The 26,186-nt window shown below is 43.9% G+C and overlaps 1 protein-coding gene across 1 annotated transcript in view; it reads right to left on the minus strand.

Moving 5' to 3' along the window:
* LOC123352434 (spermatid perinuclear RNA binding protein) overlaps positions 1-26,186 on the minus strand; it is an 86,037-nt gene that overhangs the window by 6,609 nt on the left and 53,242 nt on the right. The window contains exons 4-15 of the mRNA XM_044992541.1: positions 24,980-25,145; positions 22,807-22,951; positions 16,983-17,077; positions 16,468-16,563; positions 15,797-15,908; positions 15,259-15,356; positions 14,647-14,758; positions 11,812-11,904; positions 10,854-11,053; positions 7,626-7,784; positions 3,862-3,996; positions 2,492-2,632 (exon numbers count right to left, since the gene is read on the minus strand). Of these exons, the coding sequence (XP_044848476.1) occupies positions 2,492-2,632; positions 3,862-3,996; positions 7,626-7,784; positions 10,854-11,053; positions 11,812-11,904; positions 14,647-14,758; positions 15,259-15,356; positions 15,797-15,908; positions 16,468-16,563; positions 16,983-17,077; positions 22,807-22,951; positions 24,980-25,145 (1,552 nt within the window). The remainder of the gene's footprint in view (positions 1-2,491; positions 2,633-3,861; positions 3,997-7,625; positions 7,785-10,853; positions 11,054-11,811; positions 11,905-14,646; positions 14,759-15,258; positions 15,357-15,796; positions 15,909-16,467; positions 16,564-16,982; positions 17,078-22,806; positions 22,952-24,979; positions 25,146-26,186) is intronic.

Here is a 26,186-nt window from a genome sequence, read left to right on the forward strand (position 1 = left end):
GGGCAGGGAACCAAAAGCATTGGCATTTTTATTGTAATATTTCCCTGTACCATATCAAGGGTGAAATCCCAGACTTGAGGACCAGGATTCTACCCCAAATGAAGCAAGAAAGCCTGAACAAGAATTTTCAAAAATACAAACCTATCTTTATGCTCCTAAAGTCACACTTAGGGCTTGTCTACACCACGTTTAATTCATGGCAAGCTGGGCTGTGAATCTACCCCGCACCAGCTTGCCATGCACTAAGTGTCTGCGTGGACCCTGCTGATGCACAACAAACAGCTAATACAGGCTGATTTGGTCCCATTTCAAAAAGGACTAGGCTAACAATGTGAGAGAGTTAGTCTGTGGCCAGGGCAGATTCCCACCTCAGCTTGCCGCTAACCGTGTGTGGATGAGCCCTTAGGCATCATTAAACTGGGTTGCCAGATTTTCAGAAGTATTGGCCACTCAGCTCCTGTAGGTTGGGTTGGCAGCTGTCAGATGACTAGCACATTTCAAAGTTTGGCCACTGCTTTTGACTCCTATTTTTTAGGAATCTTGGCTGCTTTGTTAGGCAGGAATTAAACCTGAAATACAGTTACCCTTCCTTTGGGCTAGTATGTGCAGTATCCATTCAATCTGATAGATCTTCTCCTATGTCCTCACATGGAGACAGATTTCCATAGAATCACAGGACCTGGAAGTGACCTCGAGAGGTCATCTGCTCCAGTACCCTGCCCTCATCCCTGCCAGGTGTTTGTCTAACCTGCTCTTACAAATCTCCAGTGATGGAGATTCCACAACCTCCCTAAACACTGGAATTAATTGCTTTACTACCCTGACTGAGCATTGTTCCTAATGTCCAACCTAAACCGCCCATGCTGCAATTGAAGCCCAGTGCTTCTTGTCATATCCTCAGAGGTTAAGGAGAATAATTTTTCTCCATCCACCTTGTAACAACCTTTTATGTACTTGAAGTAATAGGCCATTTTCATGCCTGGCTATTAGGATCCTATCCGTTTTAAATGCTGAGTGTCTCTAGTGTTAAGAATAAATCCTTTGTAGTTCATTTTTATTTTCTGGCCCACCGTAAGATCTATTTCCCTCTTACATGTCTGAATAAATCCCTTGCCTTCTCTCTTTTCATTTTGTTATAATCTTAGTCCTTAATTACCTTCTGGTTCTGTCTGCTTATCCTACTCAGTAAATGCCATTTCTTAATTTTTTCTTCTCAAAGCGCACAATAGCTACTGTTGTGTAGACAGCTCTGTTGGTCTAACCATAGACTGCGCTGGCCAAACCTCCTTTAGAAACTCTGATTTTTCTTTCTTTTTAAATAAAGGGAGAGGTCTGCATGTGTGCATCAAACTGCATCGTTTCCCAAGCATAGTCAGCAGCTGCAAGCTAACCGGCAACCTCATGCAGCTGTAGAAGAGTCCTATTGACATGGCTTATTGCAAAGAAAGGAGAGCAGAATATGACTAAAAATCAGAGTGCCTGGATCTCAGATCATTCTCGGATCTTAACTGCCATCTTTGTCTGGAACAACATTCTTCAGGAATTGGATTTTAAAATAATAATGGAAGCTGAAGAACTTCCATGATGCAGGAACTGGAGGTCTCAGGGCGCCAGGGAGAATTGCTATAAACATAATTGTTAGGTACAGAACTTAACAAATACAACTGGCTTGTAATTTCTCTGAATATATTTTATGCTGTAGCAGGATGGAACAAAATTCATTTTTGCAAAGACTGGAAAAGAAATCCTAATTCTAGTTAATCTGCACAACGCAGATCAAAGCTGTAAGTGTCAGGACTTTTTCTGCATGTGACTTTCTGGAAGAACTACACGGATAATCAGCTTCAGTTGTTTTCAGTGTTAATCGTATAGAATGGAGAGATCAGTGTGGCTCTCAGGAACCATTTTAATGATTTGGATTATTAGACTGTAATGTAAAAAGAAGTCTGAAGTGAAGTTTTTATTAAACAAATCCTCCTCATCCAATGAAATGTTGCATTTGAAAAGGGATACCCTTCAAACAGTTTAGGCTCAAAATTCAACTTCATCTCGAAGCTTGATGTTGTGTCTATCACCAGACTATAAACAAGGTATTCTTTAAGTCTACCTCTGTTACTATCAGAGAGGCAGTGCAGTCTAGTGGGTATTGCACTGGAGTTGAACTCAGGAGACCTGGGTTCTATAACTGACTCCGGCACTGACCGGCTGTATGACCTTGGGCAAAGTCACTTCCCCTCTCTCTGTAAGACAGTAAGCACTTTGGGGCATAGACTGTTCTGTGTTTTTGTACAGCCCTCAGCTCAGGCCTCTCGGTGCGATTAACAAATTACTAACAACAACAGAGTAATAAAAACAAAGGACAGACCTGCTGGAAAACAACAGACTGAAGTCATGTGGTCCCTCCCTCTGCAGCCGCCATCATCCAATGCTACCCCACGGCAGTGCTGACAGAGAATGGCACTAACTACAAAAGGCAACTGGGGATTCTTACCTGAGGGAGAATCTTCTTTTTCTTATTGTTGGCTGCATTAGGCCCAGAAAACAGTTTCTCAAGTGCTGCTAAAGCAGCGCTCGCTTTTGCCACCTTCTTATTTGGACCTGCGCCTCTGAACTTCTGCCCATCTACTTCTACCTGAAGCCAAGAGGTTAATTTAGAGCCAGTACTTTTCCTGGTGGGAACGACAACTCATATTTAAAAACAGATCCCAGCTGGAATCATGAGCCATTTATAAAAAACTTCAACAACTAAGTCCAGTTATGGGTGAAACTAACTTGTATTTCCTCCAGTGAGTTCAAAGCACTCCACAATCAAGAATTAAACCCAGTAGCTCCCTGTGATAGACAGTGATCACTTGAACCCTACAGAAATGGTGGGGAGGGATAGCTCGGTGGTTTGAGCATTGGCCTGCTAAACCCAGGGTTGTGAGTTCAATCCTTCAGGGGGCCATTTAGGGATCTGGGGCAAAAATCTGTCTGGGGATTGGTCCTGCTTTGAGCAGGGGGTTGGACTAGATGACCTCCTGAGGTCCCTTCCAACCCTGATATTCTATGATTCTTAAGTTGATTAACAGGACAGAAGTTAGGAATCCCATATCAACTTGAAACTGAAGGGGGAACTTAAAGAGGTCAAATACATATACTTGGGATGCAATTTGGCAGGAATTAACTGGGAAGGTTGCCATGAAGTCTTTGGTAGGCAGGATCTTAGCTTTATATCTCACCCAAAAACTATACTTTTAAATGATCCCCAAACCCCACAACATTTTAGGGGCACCTACAGCCCTAATCAATCAGCTTTGCACCCCCATCATCTTCAAGAACCTGCATTATGGCTACCCTTTGGCTAAAGAGAGCTGCCTTCTACTCTCTTTAGAGCCCATCAATGCTGATTCTGTGTCAGCCCAAGAACCTGCTGCTGCAGAGTAAAATGAGCCAGAGACTGAATCGGCTCCCTCTGCTGCATCATTCCTAACTCCTGCTAGACAGGCAACAAGAGGATCAAATCAGGGCACTCATACAGGGTTGCCAGGACCTGTCCACGACACACACTGGATAGTGGTTTTGGTTACTCAGCTGCCCTCTCCCCACGTCATGTCAGGGATGTGACGTGTTTAGGGACTTTCATAACCAAATCCTCCTCCTCGCTGAATTATCCAAGGCAAGGAGGACATTCCCCTGCCATCTTCACAATCTCCTTGGCACTGGGAGATACAGGAACCTGAAAAGGTTACCGTCCCTCTTGTGGAAGAGAATGAACGGTAAGGCTCTGGAATAACATTAAATGGCAACAGAAAACTACCAAGAGGACTGAAGCACTGTTAGCAAAACCACCTGCAGATTTCCGAGCACTGCTGCACTCACCTCCATTACAAAGCGCTTATCATGGCTCCCACCTGTCTCAGAGATGAGCTCATACTTAAGACCTCTTCTTTTTTCATTTAGCTCCATCACTGGGTTTTTGCCACTTGCTGTGAGGATAGGGCCCTGAGTTCTTACCTACAGAGACAAGATACATTATAACCGTAACAGCTGTGAATGGCAGACACACATCTACAGCATGTCTGCCTATAACAGCTGCCCAACCTGGACAGTCTGGCTGCCCACCTGGAAAACGCCAGTATTAATCATCTTCCTTGTGTTTCTCTGCAACAGCCAGTTCTTCCTGATACATCCGCCTTAGCAGGCTCTCTAGGGACGGACCGGCAACAGAGACACAGCATTGTCAAAGCTTCAGTACAACCTGCTGCACCAGAACAGCAGATAGGAAGCCCCTGCCCCCAAGGAAAGCTGAGGGATGAACCATTTAAAAAATAAAATAAAATATTGCCACCCGCTCATTTCCGGCACAGCAGGCAGCTAGCCAGGCAGTGGGTGTCTCCATGACGAGTCGTGATGACCTTCACAGCACAGCATGGAGCATCATGCAGCTGGCTGAAGGACAGACCATCAAGGTGTCAAGTTTCTTGAAAGCAGCTTTCTGCTACTAAACAGAAGGGGACTGGCTTTCCCAGCCCTGCACATCTCTATTGCCTCATCTAACCATCCCCATGGCACTCCAATCTCTGAGTGGGGAAGCCACAGAGTGTAGGTCAGACATGACAGTAGATATAGCTGTTCTCCTGGGTTAGCAATGCAGAGACAAAGAGCCAGTACACCAGTATAGCAAGACTTCATTATAGTCTGCTGTGCTGGAGACACCAAAGAAGAACACAGAAAATTAGGAGAGCCAGGCCAAGAAATAACTCGAGGGCACCTGCCCTCTGAAAATAAGGTCCCTTTAAGGCATCTCAATTTAGGCACCCAAAATCCTGAGTCACTTTTGAAAACCTTGGCCCTTGTAAACATTTCTGACTTTTTACATGAAAAACAGTTACGATTTGCCTTTAGTTAAAAATTATCTAAATAATTCTAGTTCTTTTTAAAACTGGGTTAAAAAGGCTAATATGATTGTGATGCTGTATGGAATATGGGAGCTACTTTATAATATTGTTGGTACCAATATTATAAAAGTGCAATGAATCTTACTAGGTATACCACATAAGGTATCACTGGAAAAGTTTTAATTCACTAGATACGGTAATCTTGTTTATATGTTTGTATCACCTTTGTATTGTAAGTTATAGATACGTAGGGTATATCTGTATTTCCAAAATTGTGCGGTGCATCTGGGTGACACCCCTAGACAGATTGGCATCAGCACTGCCCAGCATGCTTGATGGCTCATCCAGGGGCATCAGCTGTACACTGAACTCATTGAAAGGGTCAGGGGCTACATCTTATGACTCAGCAAGGCATGCCTATAGACGGAACCCTAAGGCACTGCAGGCCATGTGCTGGGTGGCTTGTGTTTGAAACAAAAGAAATACAGGCTGCATGGCAAAAGACTATAGAAGGCAGCTGCATCTTCTCCATTTTGTCTTCATTCCTGCTTCTTACGTCTGGAGTAACTTTTCTACAAACTGAAGCTCTGAACAAAAGACTGAATGACCCATCCAAGCTGTGGATGTTCCAGAGGGACTTTCAAGCCAGCAAACTCACCAACACTCCTAAGAACCTGATATATGGACTCTGAAGTCTTTGTATTTATGTAATTGCTTTACCATTTAACAACTCTTCTTGTCCTTTCTTATTTCTTTATAATAAACCTTTAATTTTAGATGCTAAAGGATTGGCTGGCAGCGTGGGATTCTGGGTAAGATCCAACCTAATACTGACCTAGCAATGTGGCTGGCCCCTTGGGGGTCAGAACATTTTGTAGAGTGAGCAGAATTTTTAAAATAACTTCTCACCTTACTGCACCTAGGTGCCGATTGGGAGTCTGAAAGTGGAATGGAATGCAATAAGAGGGCTGTGTGCTTTTTTTGGGTGGGGCTATGGGGGGCTTCTTGGTAACCAGGGTGGGGATCAGAAGCACAGTTTGTGACTGGTTGGAGAGTATAACTTCAGTGTTACCCAACAGACTTGGGAGTATCCGCTCTCCTTTTCAGAGCCTGCCCTGACCGTGGCATTTCCAGTGAGGGTTACACTAGGCACCTCGGGTCACAATGATTATTAAGGTTATAAGTTGGTCACAGAAGTCCGGGATTCCGTGATTTTACATGTCCTCCATGACTGCAGCACCGGCGGGAAGGTGGGGCCTCCCAATAGGAGCCCCGGCTGGGAGATCTGGCTCCAGCCCCACACCACAGGGCTCGGGCTTCTACGATTTATTGTTTATTGCACACGTCGGGTCTGTGACAAAAATCTCAGCCTTAGTGATTATACATTGTCTGGCTCTAAGTTTGAAGTCACATTATCTAAATGGGTTAAGTTATGAAGAAATCCACATTTCAATGTACTGAAAAGTATCAATAGAGCAGGCAGATTACTTAAATTTATATTTATAACAAAAAAGTACTTACATCTGAAAGGAGCATTATATCTAAAAATAAGGCAAGAATCTAGATCTATTTATCTGCACAACCTCCTGAGTGCATCACAAAGATATCAGCCACAGCAATGAAAATTCAAATTAAAGCTCTCGCTTCCATGCTTAACACAAACACTTGTCTAGAATTCCTGGGGATGATGATGATGAATGGTGGTACAAATGGAGATGGGGAGGGTGAAGAGGATAGAGACTATGTCTAGACCCGTCGCATGGCTGCGGCTGGCCAGGGACAGTGGACTCAGTTTGTGGGGCTATAAAACTGCAGTGTAGACACTTGGGCCCGGGCTCATCGGGTCTCAGAGCCTGGGCTCCTGCCTGAGCCCAAATATCTGTGCTGCAGCCCCACAAGCCTGAGTCAACTGACCCCGGACTCAGACTCTGTGCCCGCAGGTGTTTAATTGCAGTACAGACACACCCTCAGAGAGAACTCCGAATTGCTTGGTTTGTTAGCTCATAACAACTATGTAAATATTGGAAATGGTTTAAGAAAATATTTAATTAATAACATACTGCAGACCCCTTGCAACTGGACTCTTGGAAACATTCAGCATAGACTGGTCAAGTTAAGGCATTTGGTCCTTCAGGGAATACAACATTTTCCACAAATTCAGTGGGAAAACAGAAGCAGAATTTGCTCTTTAGTGTTCCTTAATTAAACTCCAAGTCTCAAAATTAAGCTAGCGTAACTGTAGACTGTAGCATTTTTCTAGTCCATTCATAAATACACATGTAAAGGTATGATAATACCTTTCACATTATTTAAATACATCCCTATTCATTGTGCTACTTTTCTGTACTTCTATCAATCTATAGGTACTTTTAATATAAAGACAGCTCTAAACAATGAATTATGTTCTAAAATAGAAAAACATTACACTTGTTACTTATTTGTCTTACAAGTGTGCCGAGATTGAGGTCTCAGCGTGCTAGGTGCACAGGAAGACTGTCTTACCCTGAAGAGCTTACAGTCTAAATATGACACGAGAGAGAGAGAAAGAATGATCCTCACTTTACAGCTCAGGAACAGAGGCACAGAGAGATGGAAGGGATTTGCCCACCGTCTCACTGGCAGTCTGTGGCAGAGATGGGACTTGAAACCAGATCTCTTGATTCCCAATCCAGTGCCTTAACTACACCAGGCCATTGTTCTCATGGAAAGCTCTCTGTCTCTGTGTGCTTTCCAGTGAATACCCACCTCTAAGGTAGAGGAGGTGTCAATTGTAGAATTTCCAGTATTATTGCTTGAGTTTGAAGAGACAGTCTCGTTTTTGCCTTCGGTATCTGATTTTTCATCAGAGCTCATGCACTCAATATCTGCATCAAAGCCAGTTGGGTAGCCCATTGCTTGTAATACCTACACCAAACGACATTAAATGAGATGTAAAACCAGTTTGGGGTTTGGAAGCGAATTCAAGGCTGATCATACAGCAGTAAAAAGGCCACACACACACACACACTTCAGGAGGTAACTCACTTTGAAGTTCATTTTTCAACAAGTTAAATACAGTGAAAAATCAAGTACTAATGGGAAAAAGGGCCCCAGACTTCCTAAGCTGCAAAATATAATTGAGAGTTTCCAGTGTCAAATGCACCAGCAGTTCATAATTACCATTTTCCAAACTGAGGCTCCCATGTATAATATGGGATTAAAATTCAACCTATAAAATACAGAATCTATATGCAAAGTAGACAACGATTCACAATTCCGGTCAGACCACACCCACTATGTAACACTACCGGACAGCGTGACCAAGACATTCTGTTTTGCATCTTAAGTTCCTTTCAGCTCAGCATATACAAGTCTGCAGAGCAAGGACAAGGCATCTCCTGGTGCCTTGGGGGTTCCTATGTCATCTGTAATGTGGGATGCTACACATGTAGCATCAAGCCCAGATGTCAACGGTTCAGGTTCCCAGGTGGCAGCAAATGCAGGGGTTACCATATGCCTGGGTCTTCCCAGACAGGACTTCTTTTTTGAGCCTCTTTCTTCTCTGTTCGGGGGGGGGGGGTAGGGGGGAGTTTCAAACAACAGGCAATGTCCTGGGTTTTTGCAGAGCAGACAAGCTGCAGCTCAGAAAGACTCCCGACTGATCCATTTCCCTGCAAGTCACAGCTGCTGGATCCCACCCACCCAGGCCCCGCTCTCGGCCTTGGGGAAGGGATCCTGCAGGAAGGCGCTGACAGATAACTGTCGCTGCATCCTAGGCTTGTGCCTTGGGCACTGACTGATGGCTTGTCCTGCTACTGTGACAGGGAACGACACTGCACCGCACCTCCAGTGAGTACCCCCGCCACAGGTACGCCCTCCAGCATCCCCAACTGTACTTCCCTCCCCCTGCAGTGTCCACTTTTGGGGAACCTGAAATACGGTAACCCTAGGCAAATGGTACCATGCAGCTTAAAGATAAAAAACTTGGCTAGAATGCAGCACTGCTGGAATCTAGGACAGAAGGTCTCCCATCTGCAGCTGCTCCAAGAACATCAGCTGACAAACATAACCAAAGATGCATGTCCCTCTCAGTGCTGTAGGGGAGCCTGATCTGAGGTGTGCATGGCAGTGAAGCAGTAAAGGAGACCCAGGCTAATGGAGATGTAAGGGAGTAATTGCCTATTTCATCTGGACATGAATGTGAAGTACTTCAAACCTCCTGGGCTGTCACCATGCTGCTCACCACCAGCCACTTTGTAGGAGAGACGCACAGAACCTGATTTTGTCACTGCCAAACACTTTCCCCAAGGGGTCTCCAGAAGAGATGGGGCACTCTCCCCCACCATGCACAATGATGTGGCAGGTCAGGCAGTTCTGTGACTGACTCCCTGATCTGCCTAGGCAGATGTGTTCAGGGGGCACAAAATGTAGGTGTGAACTGACTCAGAGGCTAACCTGAGGCCCCCCTGAAAGTTCGGTCTCAAAAGCGAAGTTTGCAGACATGCCCACAGGTACCAAAGAGTGAACATGGAACTGGGCATTCTCCTCCAGTCAAGGGGCACGCAGCTCCAGCCCCCGTTTCCCCGCCCCGACGGTTGGTAGGGGGCAGGTACCGCAATCACAAACAGCTCCATTCCTTTCCCCCGGTTTGGGGGTGCAACATCATCACTAGCCAGTCAAATGCAGCTGCAGATTTAGAGCTTTAAGTATCTAAACAGTGAACCCTAAAAATGGAAACATCCCAATTTAGCCTTACAATCTCTTGGTGTGTGAGCAAGCAGCGCATGGGCTGCCCGGGAGCAGCAGTGCTGGGCTCTGCAGGGCCGGTCTGCCAGCTGGTCCTCAGCTTGAAAGAGGGTGGTTCCAAAGCATAGCCAAGAGGGAGGGTGGGTGGGTAAATTTGGGGAAAATGGGGCTGTGGGAGGCTCCGGCCAGGAACCGGGAGCCACAGAGGGGCCCTGCGGGAGGAGGGCAGAAATAAGATCCTGCTTTTCAAGGCAGAATTCTTAATGATATTAAAAAAGACAATAATTATTGGGGCAAAATGTAGGTGTGAGGAGGACGGGATGGGAGGACACATACAAAGCCACATCTCCTGCAGAATGATACGTTCTATCAAATACTTTTGGGCGCTTTGAGCATGAAAGCAAAAGGGACAATGGGACTTTCAAACTCCTAAATCAAAGGAAAATGGAAAGTTGCCAGATGAACATTCTGAAAAGGAAGTTCACTCAAAATACATGAAAGGAAGCACAGATAATGACAGATGGGTTTGTTCTTGCAATTGCAGTTCTGCGCACTTAGATTCTCATTTTGTTTTTGCAGACAACTTTTTCTCCCTTCTCAGCAATACACACAGGGAAGGTCTGGTACAGCAGAGCCTGATCTATCTACGAATTTACATGGGGATGACTGTGGTGGCCATTTTTATTTACTAGACACCAACTCAAGTCTCACTGTTCTACCAACTCCAGATTTCTCCCACAGAGCCTCTGGAAAGGGGAACAATGAGGTCTGGCTCAGGCTGCTTCATACTGATGGACCATCTGGTAACAAATTGTGATTCACCATCCTCTATTTACTGTAGCACCCGTGATGTACTAGGTGATTTCCAAACGCTCAAGATGGGATGGTTCCCTGCTCCAAGGAGCTCACAACCCAAGGAGAGCAACAGACAGGCAGAGTGAGGGGAATGGGAACAACAGAAGGATGAGCCATCATATAGTAACTAGCAAGGGGAACCCAGCCACACTCACTCATCGACCTCTGGTGGCTTGGACAGCTCAGTTCACTTTTCCCCTCTTCCAGATCGCATGGTGAACAGGTAAGTGCCAGGCACTTTGATAAGGCTCAAGATAGCAGGTTTGATCCGCAATGCCCCTCTTTGGAGGGTTTTCCCATTGATAGTTCTGATCATATCCGTTCTGGGTTTTCCAGGCTCCGGGGCTGGAATTATCACCTTAATTCATATTCAGATCTCCGCCTCAGCCTTACCTTCACAGCCACATGGAGCTTGGCCGTTTTCTTAGAAGGTCCTGATGCTTCATAGGTCGTACCGTCAACATCTACAGACATTGTGAAGACTGGGGCATGAACTGGACCCGACTGCGACAGAAGCTTATACTGAAGCCCGGGCCTGATTTGGTTCAGTCTCATCAGAGCATTCATGAGATCGATTGCTTTACTGTCTAAGACTATTATGGGAGAGGGTGGGAAGGGGAAAAAAGATTAACAAAAGAAACGAAGTGAAACATTTTGCATTTCTAAAGCACCATCCATCTGTGCACTTAAGTGCACTACATAAACATGAATGAGTGCCAGCCATTCACTCCCCCAGTGGTTCATGACCATTACTCAATCCCTTTAGAGCTCAGAGCTCTGTACCAATCAGTCAGGTTCTTCCTGGCTGCTACAACTTGATATGAAATTTCATAGGTCATACGGTACTGCGAGTGCTACCTGCAGCCAGATCCCATATGAAACTAGGCACCAGGAGCTACTTGTTCACAATAATCCAGAAAAAACTCCTGGTTTGCATATACAATACAGGTGATCTGTCAATGGAATCAGCTCCTATCTCCTGTCCCAAATGTGGGATTTGAACAATCAGTTCTACATATTTTGAGGTCTTGGTCTGAGGCTGTTTGAGAGACAACTGCCAGACATTACAAATAAAATACCTGAACTCTTTGGACAACCTAAGTTTTAATATCACCTGCTGGAGCAACATGATCAGTAACGTGAGTCAGTCAGCCAGTCAAATGTGTGCAAAGAAATTGAAACCCACCTTTAAGCAGAGGAGTTTGAAGTTCTGAGCTCAGCGGGATTGAGAACACACACACACGGCTCTTTCACATGCCATTCCACACCACCACCAAGAAGTTTTGGTGTCAGCTCCTACTATAACCAACAGTGGCTCCTTGAAGCCAGAACAGATAAAAGCTGCACTTACTTTTCCTCAAGTTGCGCTTCATCTTTTTATTTGGATCTTTATCATCCCCTAATCCATCTTCAAATGGCCTTTTCAGAGCAGAGGAGCCTGCACCTAAAAGGTAGTTCTCCTTGTAATATGGATTTAAATAGATAGTGGAAAACAAGGCAACAATCCCATAGCACCTGTCTGATTAGTCCCATTACTTTCTGCTTTGATGTTAACCTTATAATTAACAATCACCTGTAAAGGTTTGTATATCAGAATTTATATTGCTACATAGAAGAAAGCGTTAGCTTGTAACTGGCAGCAGAGGGTCATGCGGGGAGTCCTTAAGTTTCCACTGTTGCCTGCAGAGGTCCACAGTATTGAACTTGGTAACATTAGCCAATCAGATCACATAGTCAAACCTCCACTTTCTTACCAGCTCAAATACCAATAGTAAGGCCTACAGATGTTGTTACATGCATTCTAATCATCATCATAAATATCTGGAAATCTCTGCAAGAGATTTCTTAAATCCAACAGTTGAAGTTTTATTTTAAAAGCTAACATTCTTTAGGGGAGCTGAAATCGGAGATCCACGAAAAACAAAATCAAACACGGACTTTGTATTTCAGCAAACTTCAAGGTTTTCTGTAAATGGAGGCAGCTTTGGTTCTTAACACTCAGCGCCACAGAAGTGACTGTCTCTTTAGTACTCTATTTCATTTACATTATTTTATATCTCACGTGTGCCAGCCCACCAGGCTGCAGGGCTGCTAACATTTTAGACATAAACAGTAGCATGACCAAAACAAACCTGTCTTCCTCATTCAATCTCATTGTTTTTATTGATAAGCTAACTCCAGCTGAAATACACAACAGGCCTATCAGAATACAGTATGTCAATAATTCTCCTGAGCTCGGCATCCATCAGATGGGGAAAAACTCTCTCTACTTCCATCATTTGCCATAATAGAAATAAAGTCCCTGTAATAGACAGTGTCACCGGATCAATGTTCTCACTTTAAAAATAAATGGCTAGGACTGGCCTCACCATTATCTAGTGACAAGAAACTATTATTTCTGTGACAGTGCTCCAACTCCAAAGACATGATCTCTGAATTATAAAATGGCCTGGATTGAGCAAATGGGCTACAAGGATGCATTAATCAGCTCCGACTAAAGGAACTATGCTCACATAACCAGTGAAAGGGAAATGCCAAAGAGGGTGGAAAAGGGAAATAATTTTTAAAAATGCTTTAGAATTAATCTTTAATGTGGACTTCAGCAGCTTTATGACCGGGAGCAAGTCCTTTGGCTTGTTCCACTCACCGTGATCTGAACTGCCTGTTCTAAAATCTCTGATATCTAAACCTCCACAGCAGTGTTCTTCAGTTAGCAGCGTGTGGGCCACATCTGGCCCACAAGGTCTTTCTGGTTAGCCTGCTGGGCGTCAGCTGCTCCGCCCTGCTCCCTGCTAGGGGCTCCGCTGTAAGGGCAGTCCCGCTACCTGGCTCCTGGGCTCCCAGGGGCTCCAGCCCCTGGGCTCCCCTGCCAGGAGGTCCCTTTCCCTCTTGAGCTGCACAGCGTCCTCCACACCAACAGGTGCCAGCCCAGGGGAGAGGCAGGTCAGCATGGGACCAGGTAGGGAGCACAGGAGCCAGAGCAGAGTATCAGGGCCATCCTTGGTCAGAGCTGGAGCCAGGTAGTAGGGTCATCCCTGCAGCAGGGTCCCCAGCTGGAAGCAAGAGGAAGGGATGGGACAGGCTAGGGGGTGGGGTCACCCCCTGCTCCCCGGGTTTCTCCCAGCTCCCCCGCTGCCCCCTTTTTCCCAGCTCCCTGCACTCAAACAGTATTAAGGAGGTTCCTGTCTTCAGCAGCTACTCCCCTCTCCCCACCCTTGGGGAAACACTACTCATTCAGAGACTCAGGATTTTTGGTGAACTGAAATTTGGATGAACAGACTTTACCTGTACATGGCATGATTGTAAAGAGAGGAAAAATAAACCGTCGCTAATTGGACTAGCACTCTGTGCCCCATTCAAAAAAATCAGCTAACGTGCCACCTTCGGCACATGTGCCACAGGCTGCTAATCCCTGCCAGCCAGGTAAAGAACTGACATGCTTTCACTAGAGAGCAAACACAAAGAGCCCTCTGGCCCGCCAAGATTTGGGCAATGCCTTATTCGGCCTCCCAGAAAACCTAATTGAATATCACTGTACTAAGGACCTGTGCCATTTTAATTCTGGTTAGAAAATATACTTCACATTCATTTCAGGGTCTAAGAGTGGGTGAGACAGATGGAGCTAGGAGGAAGAACAGGATTGCCTGATGTATTGTTTGGGTATTTGGAATACCACTGGAAATCTACTTCATTTTTTTTTTTAATATATAGTCCAAGGTAAACACTGTAACAATACTGTGCTTAGAGAGAGGTTTTTAGGACAATTTTATTTTACTTTACCACCTTCTCTAAGGGATTCTTTGCAGTGAATCTGAGCAGGGTCACTGACCTAATATTGCTCATTTTGGCTTGTCTAAAGGCTCTTGCTCCCCTAGCACAAGAGACATGCATTACTTTACTCCCCATGGCCCAAGGAGGACAGACATCAGAAGAAAACCACATGCTACACTGCAGTGTTTATATTTTCCACGTTCTTTTGTATGTTCTATTATTTAGTGACTAGAGACCGCTCATCGATTTTCCTCTCATAGTATAATCATTTTTTTAAAAAGAAACATTCTTCTGACACACACAGCACATAACCCAGAATGTCACCAACCTACATTCCAAAGAGCCAGTTTAGCACCCAGGTTACATCCTGTTTGTGTTTTTAATGACGTTTCCCCAAGAGACAGTCTGCACTCACCTTCTTTGTCAGTAACTGACCAGGAATATTTTTGAAAGGATTTATTTGATGGGAGAGGATCCATTTCGAGCACCTTATAGATCTGACCAAAGGCTGATAGCCTGAGCGCGTGCTAGGGAAGAACAGAAACGACACACATCACTGCAATGCTCTGCCCAGGTGTCTGAACTTCTGATTAAAACTCTAGACACAGGATCAACATCTCTCCTATGAGGAAGGACTCAAATCTCTATGGAAAGGGATAATTAGAGAGAGATAGAGAGAGAGAGAGAGAATGAACAGAAACAAAGCCATTTCTGGGATACACTGTGTGAAATTCACCCCTGTTCAGAGCACCAGCACAGGACCTATGTGCCACAGGTGCTTAAAGCGGGACCTACATGAAGCACAGGCTTTGGGCTGGCCCTCTGAAGGAGAAAATTTCATTCATAATAGAACTCCTATATTCTCAAAACCTTTATTTAATCCTTCCAGTGCAGGGCATGAGAAGAGCTGCCATGATTCTACTATAAGAACGAAGCCAGCCTGAGCAAAGGGGTAAACTGAATGCAGTGAATCGGATGTTCTTCAGCAGAAATGACACTTAGGTTCCTGGAAGCAGAGGTTTTCTACCTGAGCACTGTGTGTAATGGCTTCTTTTTGCTGCACTGTCATATAGGACAAAGCGTCTGTTGGCTCCCGCTCACAGGGATCATGCAGGCCAGGGCCCCCTACAAAGGGGGAAAAAAGACAGTTCAGAACATGTCAGAAACACCAACCAAAAGACTGTGGGAGTCAAGTGGAAGTCACAAGAGCTAAATTCTACTCTCTGATGAGTGCAGAGCCCCCATCTAGCTCAGTGGGGACTGAAACAGCCTTAGGAAGAAGCTAACCCTAAGGTTTTACCCCCTAAACGAGCAGGGCCATTTAAATTGTTGTTGTCAACATTGTTGTAACACCATTAGCACCACAACATAGGGACATTACAACTATTATAGGGACAATATATTTTTATGTTAACCCTGGAGCTTCTCAATGTCTTGCTAACAATCCACATGCTAAGCCTCTGGAGAAGAGGCATTTTAAAACATGCAGGAATGGAAAACATGAACATTTCAAAACAGAGGAATGATCAATCTTTGGTGCATCTGAATTTATTCTGGGCCCTTACCAGGAAGCAGAATTCCAGACGCCAAACACTCCATCACTCGTCTTAAGGCCTCCCCAGCGCCCAAGGGTCTATTACAAGTACCTATAGATTTTTCACATATAAGCTCTAGTGGCTAAAAGACATTAAATTAGAATTAGTACAGGTGCCAGAGCGGGGCTGCAGTTAAACACAAGAAGTCATTTCAAATGGGGATGAGGCGCTGCTCCTAGTGACCCCGGGGTGTTTGTTAACCTGTGGATTTCTACAGTGCGCAGCTTTTCTGAGCAGGAGGCTACCACCAACTCCACTGCGTCAGCTTACGCTGGGCTCATGTTTCCCAGGTTACACCTGCACCAGCCATGGCAGTGAGGCGCTTTTAAAAGTGTCAAATCTCTATGGCAAGGGGTGGATTCCGCAGAACACACGAGGTCCTGCCGACACTGTGCCCATCGCCATGGCTTCCAGGCACCATACAGAGTTACTGAAATGGACACAAGCTGCCCCTCTCCCTCCTCAGCTCCCCAGGCATTTTTTTAAACAAAAGATTGTTTTAAAGGGTGTGACGAGGGAAAGAGAAGCAGGGAGCTGAGTTTCACATGCCCATTCTACAGCCCTCGCAAGACACCGTGACCATTCACTGAAGGTCTGACTTTTCAAACCTAGTTGCCATCTGACTCCTGTTTCACACTTACCCATCCTTTTAGCGGTGCCCATGTGGGGACTCTGTTGCACAAATCACGCAGAATACGTAGAACAATTACACATGATTTTAGTCCATTTGCCCTGGCCTAAAACAAACAAAATGGTTCCAATACACCTGCTGAAATCCAGCCTTCAATTTTGCTTTTTAAATGTACAGAGTCCTGGAATAGGTTCTTTAATATGATTACTAATTAGCACTTAAATAGTTTCATGCAAAACAAAAAAAGTTACATAAAAGCAAAATACTGTGTTTTATAGAAAGGCAGGCTTAACAGTAAAAAGAAGCATAACGTTAAAATTGCTTTTGTAGCCTCATGACAACTATAGACCAGTTGGCTAGCTACCTAGCGTCCTCGCTTTTACAGAACAGCACTCGGAATTCGAAATTCTAGACTTGCACTCTAGAGGGGCTAGACAGAAATTAAAAGAGGCATTACAATTAAAAGTGTCTCAAATTAAACCTCATAAGGCTACAATAACAATAAGATAAGAACAAATAGCCAACCTGAAACCATTTGGCGTGCCGCAGAGAGGCCAAGGCCTCCAGGCATTTCTGCCTGTCCAATAAGTCCGGAGGATCTTTCATCGCAACATTATCTACTGGTAAAATGGGATAAAAAGAGACAGATACAATTTGACCAAGGGGTTTCTGTCACAGTACATAAAGAGTGGCAGCATCTCAATGAGCTAATAAGACTCCCAGAAAAAAATGAATTTTTTTTAAGTGCACTGTGTTATTTAATTCAAACAAGCCATTAAAAAGGTAGTAAATGTGCACATGTGCAACAGAAGCAAAAGGCATTCACTCCTTATACAAAATCGATGGCCACTGCTACAGACAATCTGGGATCTTATTAAAAATGTAGAACACATTTCAGGGCAGAAAATAGCTATGTAGCACTTTTCCTTCTTTCGTTCCTCCCTCCTGTTTGTGGTTTTATCCAGGTTTACTAACTGACAGCAACCTTCTCAACAAGGGGAAGATTTTCTTGAAGGAGAAAGTTTGCCTCAGAGGCAGGAAGCATTGAAGAATGATTTAGAGGTGCCTTTTGGGAATTTGAAGATGCTTCCAATTTATCTTAGCAAAGCCACAGCAATTAACAGTGGAGACGTGTATTTCTCTTCAATATTAACCCAATATAAACAAATTGGAAAAAACAGAACTTGTGTTAATGTGCACTTTACATTTTGAAACACAAGTTCTTTCACTCTGACTGTAGTGTTGTGTGTAACCAGGTAACAAATGAAAGCAGCAAAGTAGTTTTAAGACTTCTAGATCCTGTTAACAATTTCAAGATTTTTTTTTCTTTCATAAAAATCTTCTCTTCCCAACAGCAACATAAGTTGTCTAAACAAACTAAAGTCGGAGTTGAGATGCAGAAGACTGAAATCTTCTGTTAAGTTTTACACTCCCACCCCGCTTTTTTTAATCCAGCATGTTACCAAGTGCTTCTAGCAATCACATCTCGCTCCATACGAAATTATTTCTCTTTTTTTAAAGGAACAAAGTATTAAAACCCCGATTCCGTAAACCCACAAAGCCCATGCCTAACTTCATTCATGTGATTATACTACCTCATGAGTAGAATTACACATGTCTAAGTATCTCTGCAGGATTAAGGGCTAACTTCCGTAGTCAATAGCATTTAACTGACACAAGAGTACATACTGGGAACTAAACCAACCCATAGTTCAAAATAACCCTTGGAATAAATACACTGACTGTTCTTAGGAATCTATTCTATTGCTCCTCTTGAAATTGGCAGTAACGTAGAAAAATACTGTTTTTCATCATTCATAACAGCTAATTCATATGGGTTTGTACAGAGACAGCCATGTGGGGCTGACTGAAATACAGAATCCAAACCAGCTTGTAGATGCCTGCCAGGTAAAGCAATATTCAGTAACTAGCAAAACATTTAATTTTACTTAGGAGAAGCAGGAGAAAAAATTATACCACTGTATAAGGGCATGCGCACAGCCATCCACACTCTTCCAGTTAATGTCCCAGCTGCCATTTGTTTTCACAGGTTACGCTGCATGGTATTGCTATTTTAATATTAAAACAGCCTCACTTCCCATGCTGTTGGCTAGGGAGACAGCTCTAGCAAAGCTGTAGCCATTACATCATGATGGATAAAAGGTAATGAAAAACCAGAGTGTAAAGCTCAACAGAAACAGAGACATTTTGTCTGACAGCTTGCGGGTTTAGTTTTCATCTGTTGGCTCTGCTCCCAGCGAAGGACTGACGTGCTATATGCTTATTTTCTGACCCTGATGAACTTTTCAGCAGATATTTGCATTGTTTCTTGTTACCCTCATCAACATAATCGCATCGCTAAGATTCATCTCCACTCCTGTCCTCCCAATCAGAGCTGCAAAGTCTTATATGGGATTAGCAGGTATTTGTTTACAAGCACAAAAGGTCACATTGCATCACATCACTTTGGAATTTAAGACTTTTACTTTCAAATTTCCTCTTTGTTTACAAGAAGAAAATTGTGTTTTATGGTTACGAAATGCAACATTTGTTACAAATCTCTAAATGTTTCTGTAACAAAACCCTTTACTGGGGACAATATAAACATCTGCTTAAAGCTTAAAACAGCTACTGTCAATGAGTGATTAGAATCTTCTTTAAAAGTTAGAAATGGCAAAGGTTGACTGACTGCAAAATTGTTCAATTTTAGCAATTAAGGTGAATTTGCAAGTCTATTAAGTCCTATTTCTAACTGAGATCGTACAACATTTTGCTAGAGTATGTTAACTGTTGATGAAGCAAACTTAATTTTACCACTAACTTCTAAACCAGAACCTGGTGTGTACTGTCTATTATTGTACAGGTGACTAAATAGGCTTCACTGTAACTCAGCATAAATACAACAGCTTTCTTTTGCAGTGGCATGTTGATACTCATTAGAGGTTAAAGAGGCCAGGGTCACTGAGGCCTTTAAAAATAGTGCATTAATTAAATTAACACTTGAGTTTCCAGGGCAGCTTTTGCAGATGTTGCAGGCAGTCAACATTTGGGTGCAAGATTCTGTTAAACAGAAAGATGGAGAGAACAGGCAGTGAAGAGGGGTAAGCAACTTGCAGCAGACTCCCTTTGGACACCCTCACTAGAATGGCATGTTTCTTCATGCTCTGCTAGTCAGGAAAGTGAGACCCCATCAAAGTTTTCAAATACATCTGAGGAGCTTTCTTCTTTTCCTTTTTTAGTTCTAAAAAGGACACTCAGCACTGATGAGTTTGTTAAAAAAAAAAAAACCCAGCCATTAATTCAGAGCCTGCAACACATACAGAACGAGTCCTTCAATAATCTCCCCTGCCAACATCGTTAGTTTAGAGCTACCAGGGCTACTTTCTGGAGAGGAGGCAAATCTGTGGCTTGCTCTGCAGGTCCTTCAAGGGCACTTGTGGACACCAAGAACATCAATGATTCTCTCTGCCCACCGAGGTCCTGGGTGTCAGACCGATTACGAAGCAGTTGCTCGGTTACTGAACTTGGTCATTTTCAGCACCATCTTATTTGGGCGGCCGAAGTTACTTCTTATTTTGAATGTACATGTTCAGTAACTGCAGCTATTTGCAGAGTGGCACTGAGAAAGCCTAGTTCACAGAGATCCTGTTCTTTGGTGGATACGAGTGATATTAAACTTGACGAGGACAAATTTCATTCTGACGCAGAATGCACCAGATTCAAACATCTGACCTCTCCATTTAACAAGGAGAAAACAGAGCTGGTACAATGGCTCCAAGAGGATCGCTTGGAAGGAATATTGAAATGCACACACACTGGTCTGGTATTTGTTTTTACTACCGAACAGCAAAAACAAATAGAACAAACACCACATTTTAAGCATTAACGCTTCTCAAAAAAAAAAAAGAGGTGGGAGAGTAAAGAAAAACCCAGGAATGTTTGTTCTCTGCATTCTGACATCAGGGCATGAAGGTACACGCGACATTCCTACAGAACGAATGGAAGCACTGAAAGAATTCCATTGCACCTAACCTTGCTTATTTGGTTAGAGGATAGATTAGTGACTGTAATCAAACCATACAGCTGGAAATCTTGGTCAGTTTCACCCAGCCTTTCCCCCAGCCTCTTAGCATACTACTAGTCAGCTGCCAACAAAGGAACAGAGAAAAGCAGCAGCCGGAATAGAATGGCTCATCTTACTAGTAAGATGAAAAGCAAATAATGAAGAACTTGAAAAGCTTTTCTATCAGAAAAAAGTAAATAAGAAAAGCGAGGAATAGTTTTTAAAATGACATATGAAATACATCTGTATTTGGCTGGCATTGTCCAGGAGCATCAAAAGATGGGTTGCAATATTTTCCCTTTATATTCAATTATTTTTCCTGAATCTTTTTTCTACATATTTCCCCTTGATATTAGATTTGAAACTTTAGTCACTTAGTAAATCTAAAATGGCTCAAAGTGACTAGAGGTGGTTGTAGACAGTTGAAAATTTTCTCTTTTCCCCATCTAGCTGGTTACTTAATACAGTAAGAAAAAATGTTTGATTAACTTATGAAGGGGAATATTACAAGTTTTCTTTGTTCAGATAAACTAGGGAGTGAACTTCACAGAAACTGAAGCCAACTACAAAAGAATCTGGACTTCAGAACAAGGTGTATTAACCAGTTTACAATCATCAGTTTTACGGTGGGGTGGATCTAACAACAGCTCTTATTACTAACACTATCACAAATTTGCAGAGATGATCTTTGTAATTAAGAGGTGAACTGCAAGGTTTTGGAACAAAGTTTTGAAAAATATTTTAATATCCTAAATCAGTAACAAAACAACAAATATATTAAAACAAGAAAGCATGAAAATGAATGTCCTCATTCAGCTTAGCAGACGAGTCCCAAATTAATGAAGTCCAAGTTTCTATTCCAGCAGATGAAGGTGCTATCCCCTCCTGAAAGGGATCACACAGGAAGAAACATTTGTGCAAAACTGCATGCACATTGTGATGTTAAAAATACCTTCCCATAAATTTTTGTGCTCAGTCTCACGAGTGTGTATCTGTTGCAGTGGAAACAAACCTCAACTCAGCACTTGCCAGGAAGTTGAAGAAAATGTGCAGCAGTCTGCAAATATCTTGCTTTTGTTTTAAAGAAAAACAACTGTGTTTTTGCACAAGAGCCTCATTAGTGATTTGGGAATTCTGGGACATTTTTATTAATGAATCTTTGCTATGCATCTCTATTGCAAGATTCTTGCACTTCCAACTGCTGCCTAAGTGCTGTATTTCACTGAAATACAGGAAGGATTCGCTGAAAATCAATCCTTCCTGCCCGCTCCCCACAAAACGAAGAGAAACTGACCAACATTTCTCAGTGTATTGGTATTTCATGTGGGAAGGGGGAATAAGCAAAGGGACTTGTGGCAAGTCTAGAAATGGGAAAAGAGCAACAGGGAGTTCCCTAGCCCACATGGGCCCAGCTGCCTCAGTTGTCATGACAGAGAGTGGCCAGTTGGTCAAAGGTCTGACATCATCCAGTGGAAAGTTTCTAAGCATAGGTTTGGGAAGCGGAAGCAGAAATTATTGACAAGAAGATTACAATAAAATAAAAAACGGCTGCATTCGCTCGGTGTGTTACGCTTGGTTTCTTTCCAATCTCGCAGAACTTAAGAGTCGGCGCTTCTTAAGAGTTTCTTGTGGCTAAGTTGCAAGTCCCCAGTAGAGAGGGAAGAATGGATGGGGAGGAATTAGGATGCATAATTTTCCAAATATATTTTTACATTCAGGACAGTAGGTACAACATTAACTTCAGAAGTGCAGTGCAGTATTTTAGCTTTAACGTCAACTGTATCCTAGTTAGGAAGTGCTTACCTTAAAGATAGAAACACACACACACATCAATAATGAGCAAAATGTGTGTGCCAGGAAGAGACAGAGCTTTGTAGGAACTGCATTTTAAGAGAGCAGTTTCATACAATAGGAATAATTGTATGAACCAGTCCAATTTGACTGATTTAATTTAAAAACACGATTGTGCAGGCACCGCTTAATTATTAACTAATAACTAGTTCTGCTTTCTTTCAGACAAGATCTAATTGGTGTCTGAGTCAAGGCTATAATAATGCTGTCTCTGCACAGCAAATGGAATTTTACATATATTTATGTGAAAATTAAATGGTTGCTGACTGTTTAAAGAACAATCATTGTAACCTATCGAGGTGAGCCAAGCTAGTCATGACACACAGTATACAATAAAAATGAGACCTCACTCCCTAACTAACCCTGTGCTACACGGTCAGAAAGCCTTTCGGAGAAAATTCTGAGGGAAGCAGAAAAACGACTCTCTCTATATACCTCCATCCTTCTTCTCAGTTTCCTCACGAATGAGAGGAGATGTAAGTATCACCTTCAGTGTTAGGGTGGGCTCCTTTGTGTTACGAATAATAATAGCTGCCTCATTCACACATTGCTCCACGTGGTACTTCTCTTCTGTAAGTTTCTGAAAGGCATCAAAAAAACATTTTCAAAAATCCCCAATCAACCATGGTAAAGGCAGCATCTCCTAAAGAAACATTTGCCCCTTGCAGATAACCCCTGAACTTGCAGTGCTATAATACACAGGTTCTGCCCGGCACTGCCCCTCCACCCTCAGCTAAGAGTTGATAAGTTGTAAATAATTTTTAACAACATAAACAGCTGTTCACCAGAAAAATGCTAAATGGTGGCAGCATAAATGCACTACAATGCACAGTCATTGTGCAGACAGTGATCAGTCATCTTTTAAAGCTGCCCATGGGTGAATTACTTGCCAGCAATTGTAGCTCTTACAGGATCTAACTCTCGGCAATGCTGCCTCTAAATGCAAAACCCCTGGCAATCTACCACCATCCTGACAATTAGCAGCAGATGCAAGCAAATAAATGGCTCCAGTCCTACCAGCCGACCTGCCTGGACAAGACCTTGGCACCTGCATGGAGCCCCACTAGCTTCAATGGGACTCTGTAGGAGATCCACATGGACCAGCGTAGAGAACTGTAACCACAGAGAGCATGTAAGAGTTACCCTTTCTAATCACCACGTCTTTACAAATAGGGAGATAAATCTAGGGCACTTACTTCCTCCAGAAAAAAAAACTGTTACAGGCAAGCAACATACCCTCTCCACTACCCTACATGTCCCCACCAGGCCCCAGCTATGGAGATGGCTGTGTCCTCCACATAACCTGAACACCTGGGGGCAAACAAATGAACAATGGGAAGTATAGCTCCAAGAATGGTCGAAACGTGTACGCTGAATGTGGAAATAAACATGAGACAAGGAGGCAAACCAGGAAGGAGGGAGAATGAGTTTCATCACCTAGTTTAGAAAGAGCTACTTGCAAGGGGTATGTGTTGGGGCACCGTCTCTAGGGAATAGCGCATGTCACGAGCTTCAGGCTGGACTAATTATTCAGGACCAGGGGTGTGCCAAAGGAAGCTATAACCCTGGGCTCCCTTAATAAGAGGTGGTACTGGCTGCATCTGTTCATAGGATGCTTTTTTACACACCAAAACAAAAAGGTACAAATTAAAACCAAGTACATATCAAGGGTTCATCATGACCCAGGACCACTGACCGCTCCGAATGGTCTCTTCTTAAGGGTATGATTTAGGATTCCATCACTTTACCAGACCTCCGTGACTTCTTCGGTTTCAGCTGTCAGCAGCTGAAGCTGGGGCTGGAGCCAGAGCTGTGCATCCCTTCCCCGCAGCTGGAACCAAAGCTGGGGCTGCATGCTGCCCACCCCCATGACTGTGGCTGGGGCAGTGCGTTCCTCGTGCATCCCCCGTGCTCCCCAATTGCCCCTGTAGCTGCAGCTGGGGTCGGAGTCAGGACTGTATGCCCGCCCCCTGTGGTGGTGGTGGGGGGGGGCTCCCGCTGTCATTCCTTCCCCATCAGCCCTGCCCCATAAGTTATTTTTAGTTAAGTCACAGAGAGGTTACAGGCTCCCGTGAATTTTTGTTTATTGCCCACAACCCGTTGATGACTTTTACTAAAAATAACCATGGCAAACTCTTAACCTTACCTATTGTCACTTCGGAATCACCGGGGAGTTTAGACTGAACACAGAGCTGAGGGACAAAGCTTCTGTAATGGGGAAGTTCAACACACTGAACACACACTGAGCAGAGTGAGAAGGAAGATCTAAGAGCCCATTTAGTTTCTGTGTTAGGAGTGAGAGCAGGGAGAGTCCAGCTGGGTGAATTCTCCAATAGCAAGGTTAGCTGGAGGGCATAGCAGGACTGATGTCAGGAACAAGGACTAGGGAAGGCGGCTTTGAGGACAGCCTTTCTACCCATCAGGTTACGGTCTCACAAGCACTAGCCGCTGCCCTAGATTCTAAGTACAGTCTTTGCTCTCTGTACCTTGACCACTTGTATTTTTCTTGGTATCAAATTAATTTCAGCTTTTACCCAGTGCAGCTTTTAGCTGACTATGTTTTGCAGTGCTATCAATCAGAGCTGGAGGACTACCTGAATTCACTTACCTGAATTTGGATTGGGAGATTGTCTTTGACTGTATATAACAAGGTCTTTGTGGGTTTTTCTTTGCACATGAGAACCAGCTCCAAATCCATGTCATCCTTTATCAGCAAGCCCTTTGCAACCAAACCAATTCTCATCACACCACATAAGGTCCGACCACCTTGATCCCTGGAAATGAAACACGTCTGAATAATTACAGTGATATTTTCACACACAACCCACTGCCGCCACCCCACCCCCCCAATTGTAGCAAGGCAACAGAGACAGATGGAAACAATTCCAGCATTTCTGCAACGCATCAGTGACAGGCTCATGAAAAGCATTGACTGCTTTTCTGCAAGTAGCCAATAGGAAAATGATGGAAACGAATGTGAACATGCATGGAACGCTTCTGTAGTCGCAGCGTTGTGAATCAAAGCTTTGGATAAGTAATGAAGCTCCAAGCAGTTCACTGCTTAACTGCAGGAGAAGGAGCGCGCACACGAGCCTGGAGTCAAGTTTTCAGAACAGCTCTTAGAAGCCTAAGACCCATTTTCAAAAGTGACTTGGACACTTACGAGCCTAAACCCCATTGTCTTTCAATAAGATTTATGCTCCTAAGGGCCCCGGCACGCCCGACGGTGGGGGCCCCGGCACGCCCGACGGTGGGGGCCCCGGCACGCCCGACGGTGGGGGCCCCGGCACGCCCGACGGTGGGGGCCCCGGCACGCCCGACGGTGGGGGCCTACACATTCTTTTATATGTATTTTTTGAAGCTTGTAACTTCAAAATATTGTGCAAACCATTTCTGTAGCTTTGTGAATACTGCAAACGCTAGATTCTTTAGGAAGGCTCCCCATTTCAAACAATCTTCCCTGTAGGAGCCCTTCAAAAATTCTCACCACTGAAAGCCAGAAGAATCAGAGGCTGGGGAATCAGACATAAATGTTCTCCTGGTTTTCTCTGGAGACTCAAGAGCCACAGTAAATGTCACAGGTTTCAAAGCAGGTAAATGACACTTCAGCTTTGAGTGCTGACAACAGGCAATTGAGCAGCCCAAGAGTGCACAAACCATCAGGAATCCATGGGAAACAGAAGAGCAGCACTCACACCTACCACCATTCACACGCAGGCACTCCTGAGAGATGCCTCTTGGACGCTGCAGCACTAGCTAGCGGCAGATCACTGTGCTCTACTCCCCCTGGGAAGGGCTGTAAGCGTTGGAGCGGT

This window comes from Mauremys mutica, chromosome 18, assembly GCF_020497125.1.
Source record: "Mauremys mutica isolate MM-2020 ecotype Southern chromosome 18, ASM2049712v1, whole genome shotgun sequence".
Taxonomy (NCBI): domain Eukaryota; kingdom Metazoa; phylum Chordata; order Testudines; family Geoemydidae; genus Mauremys; species Mauremys mutica.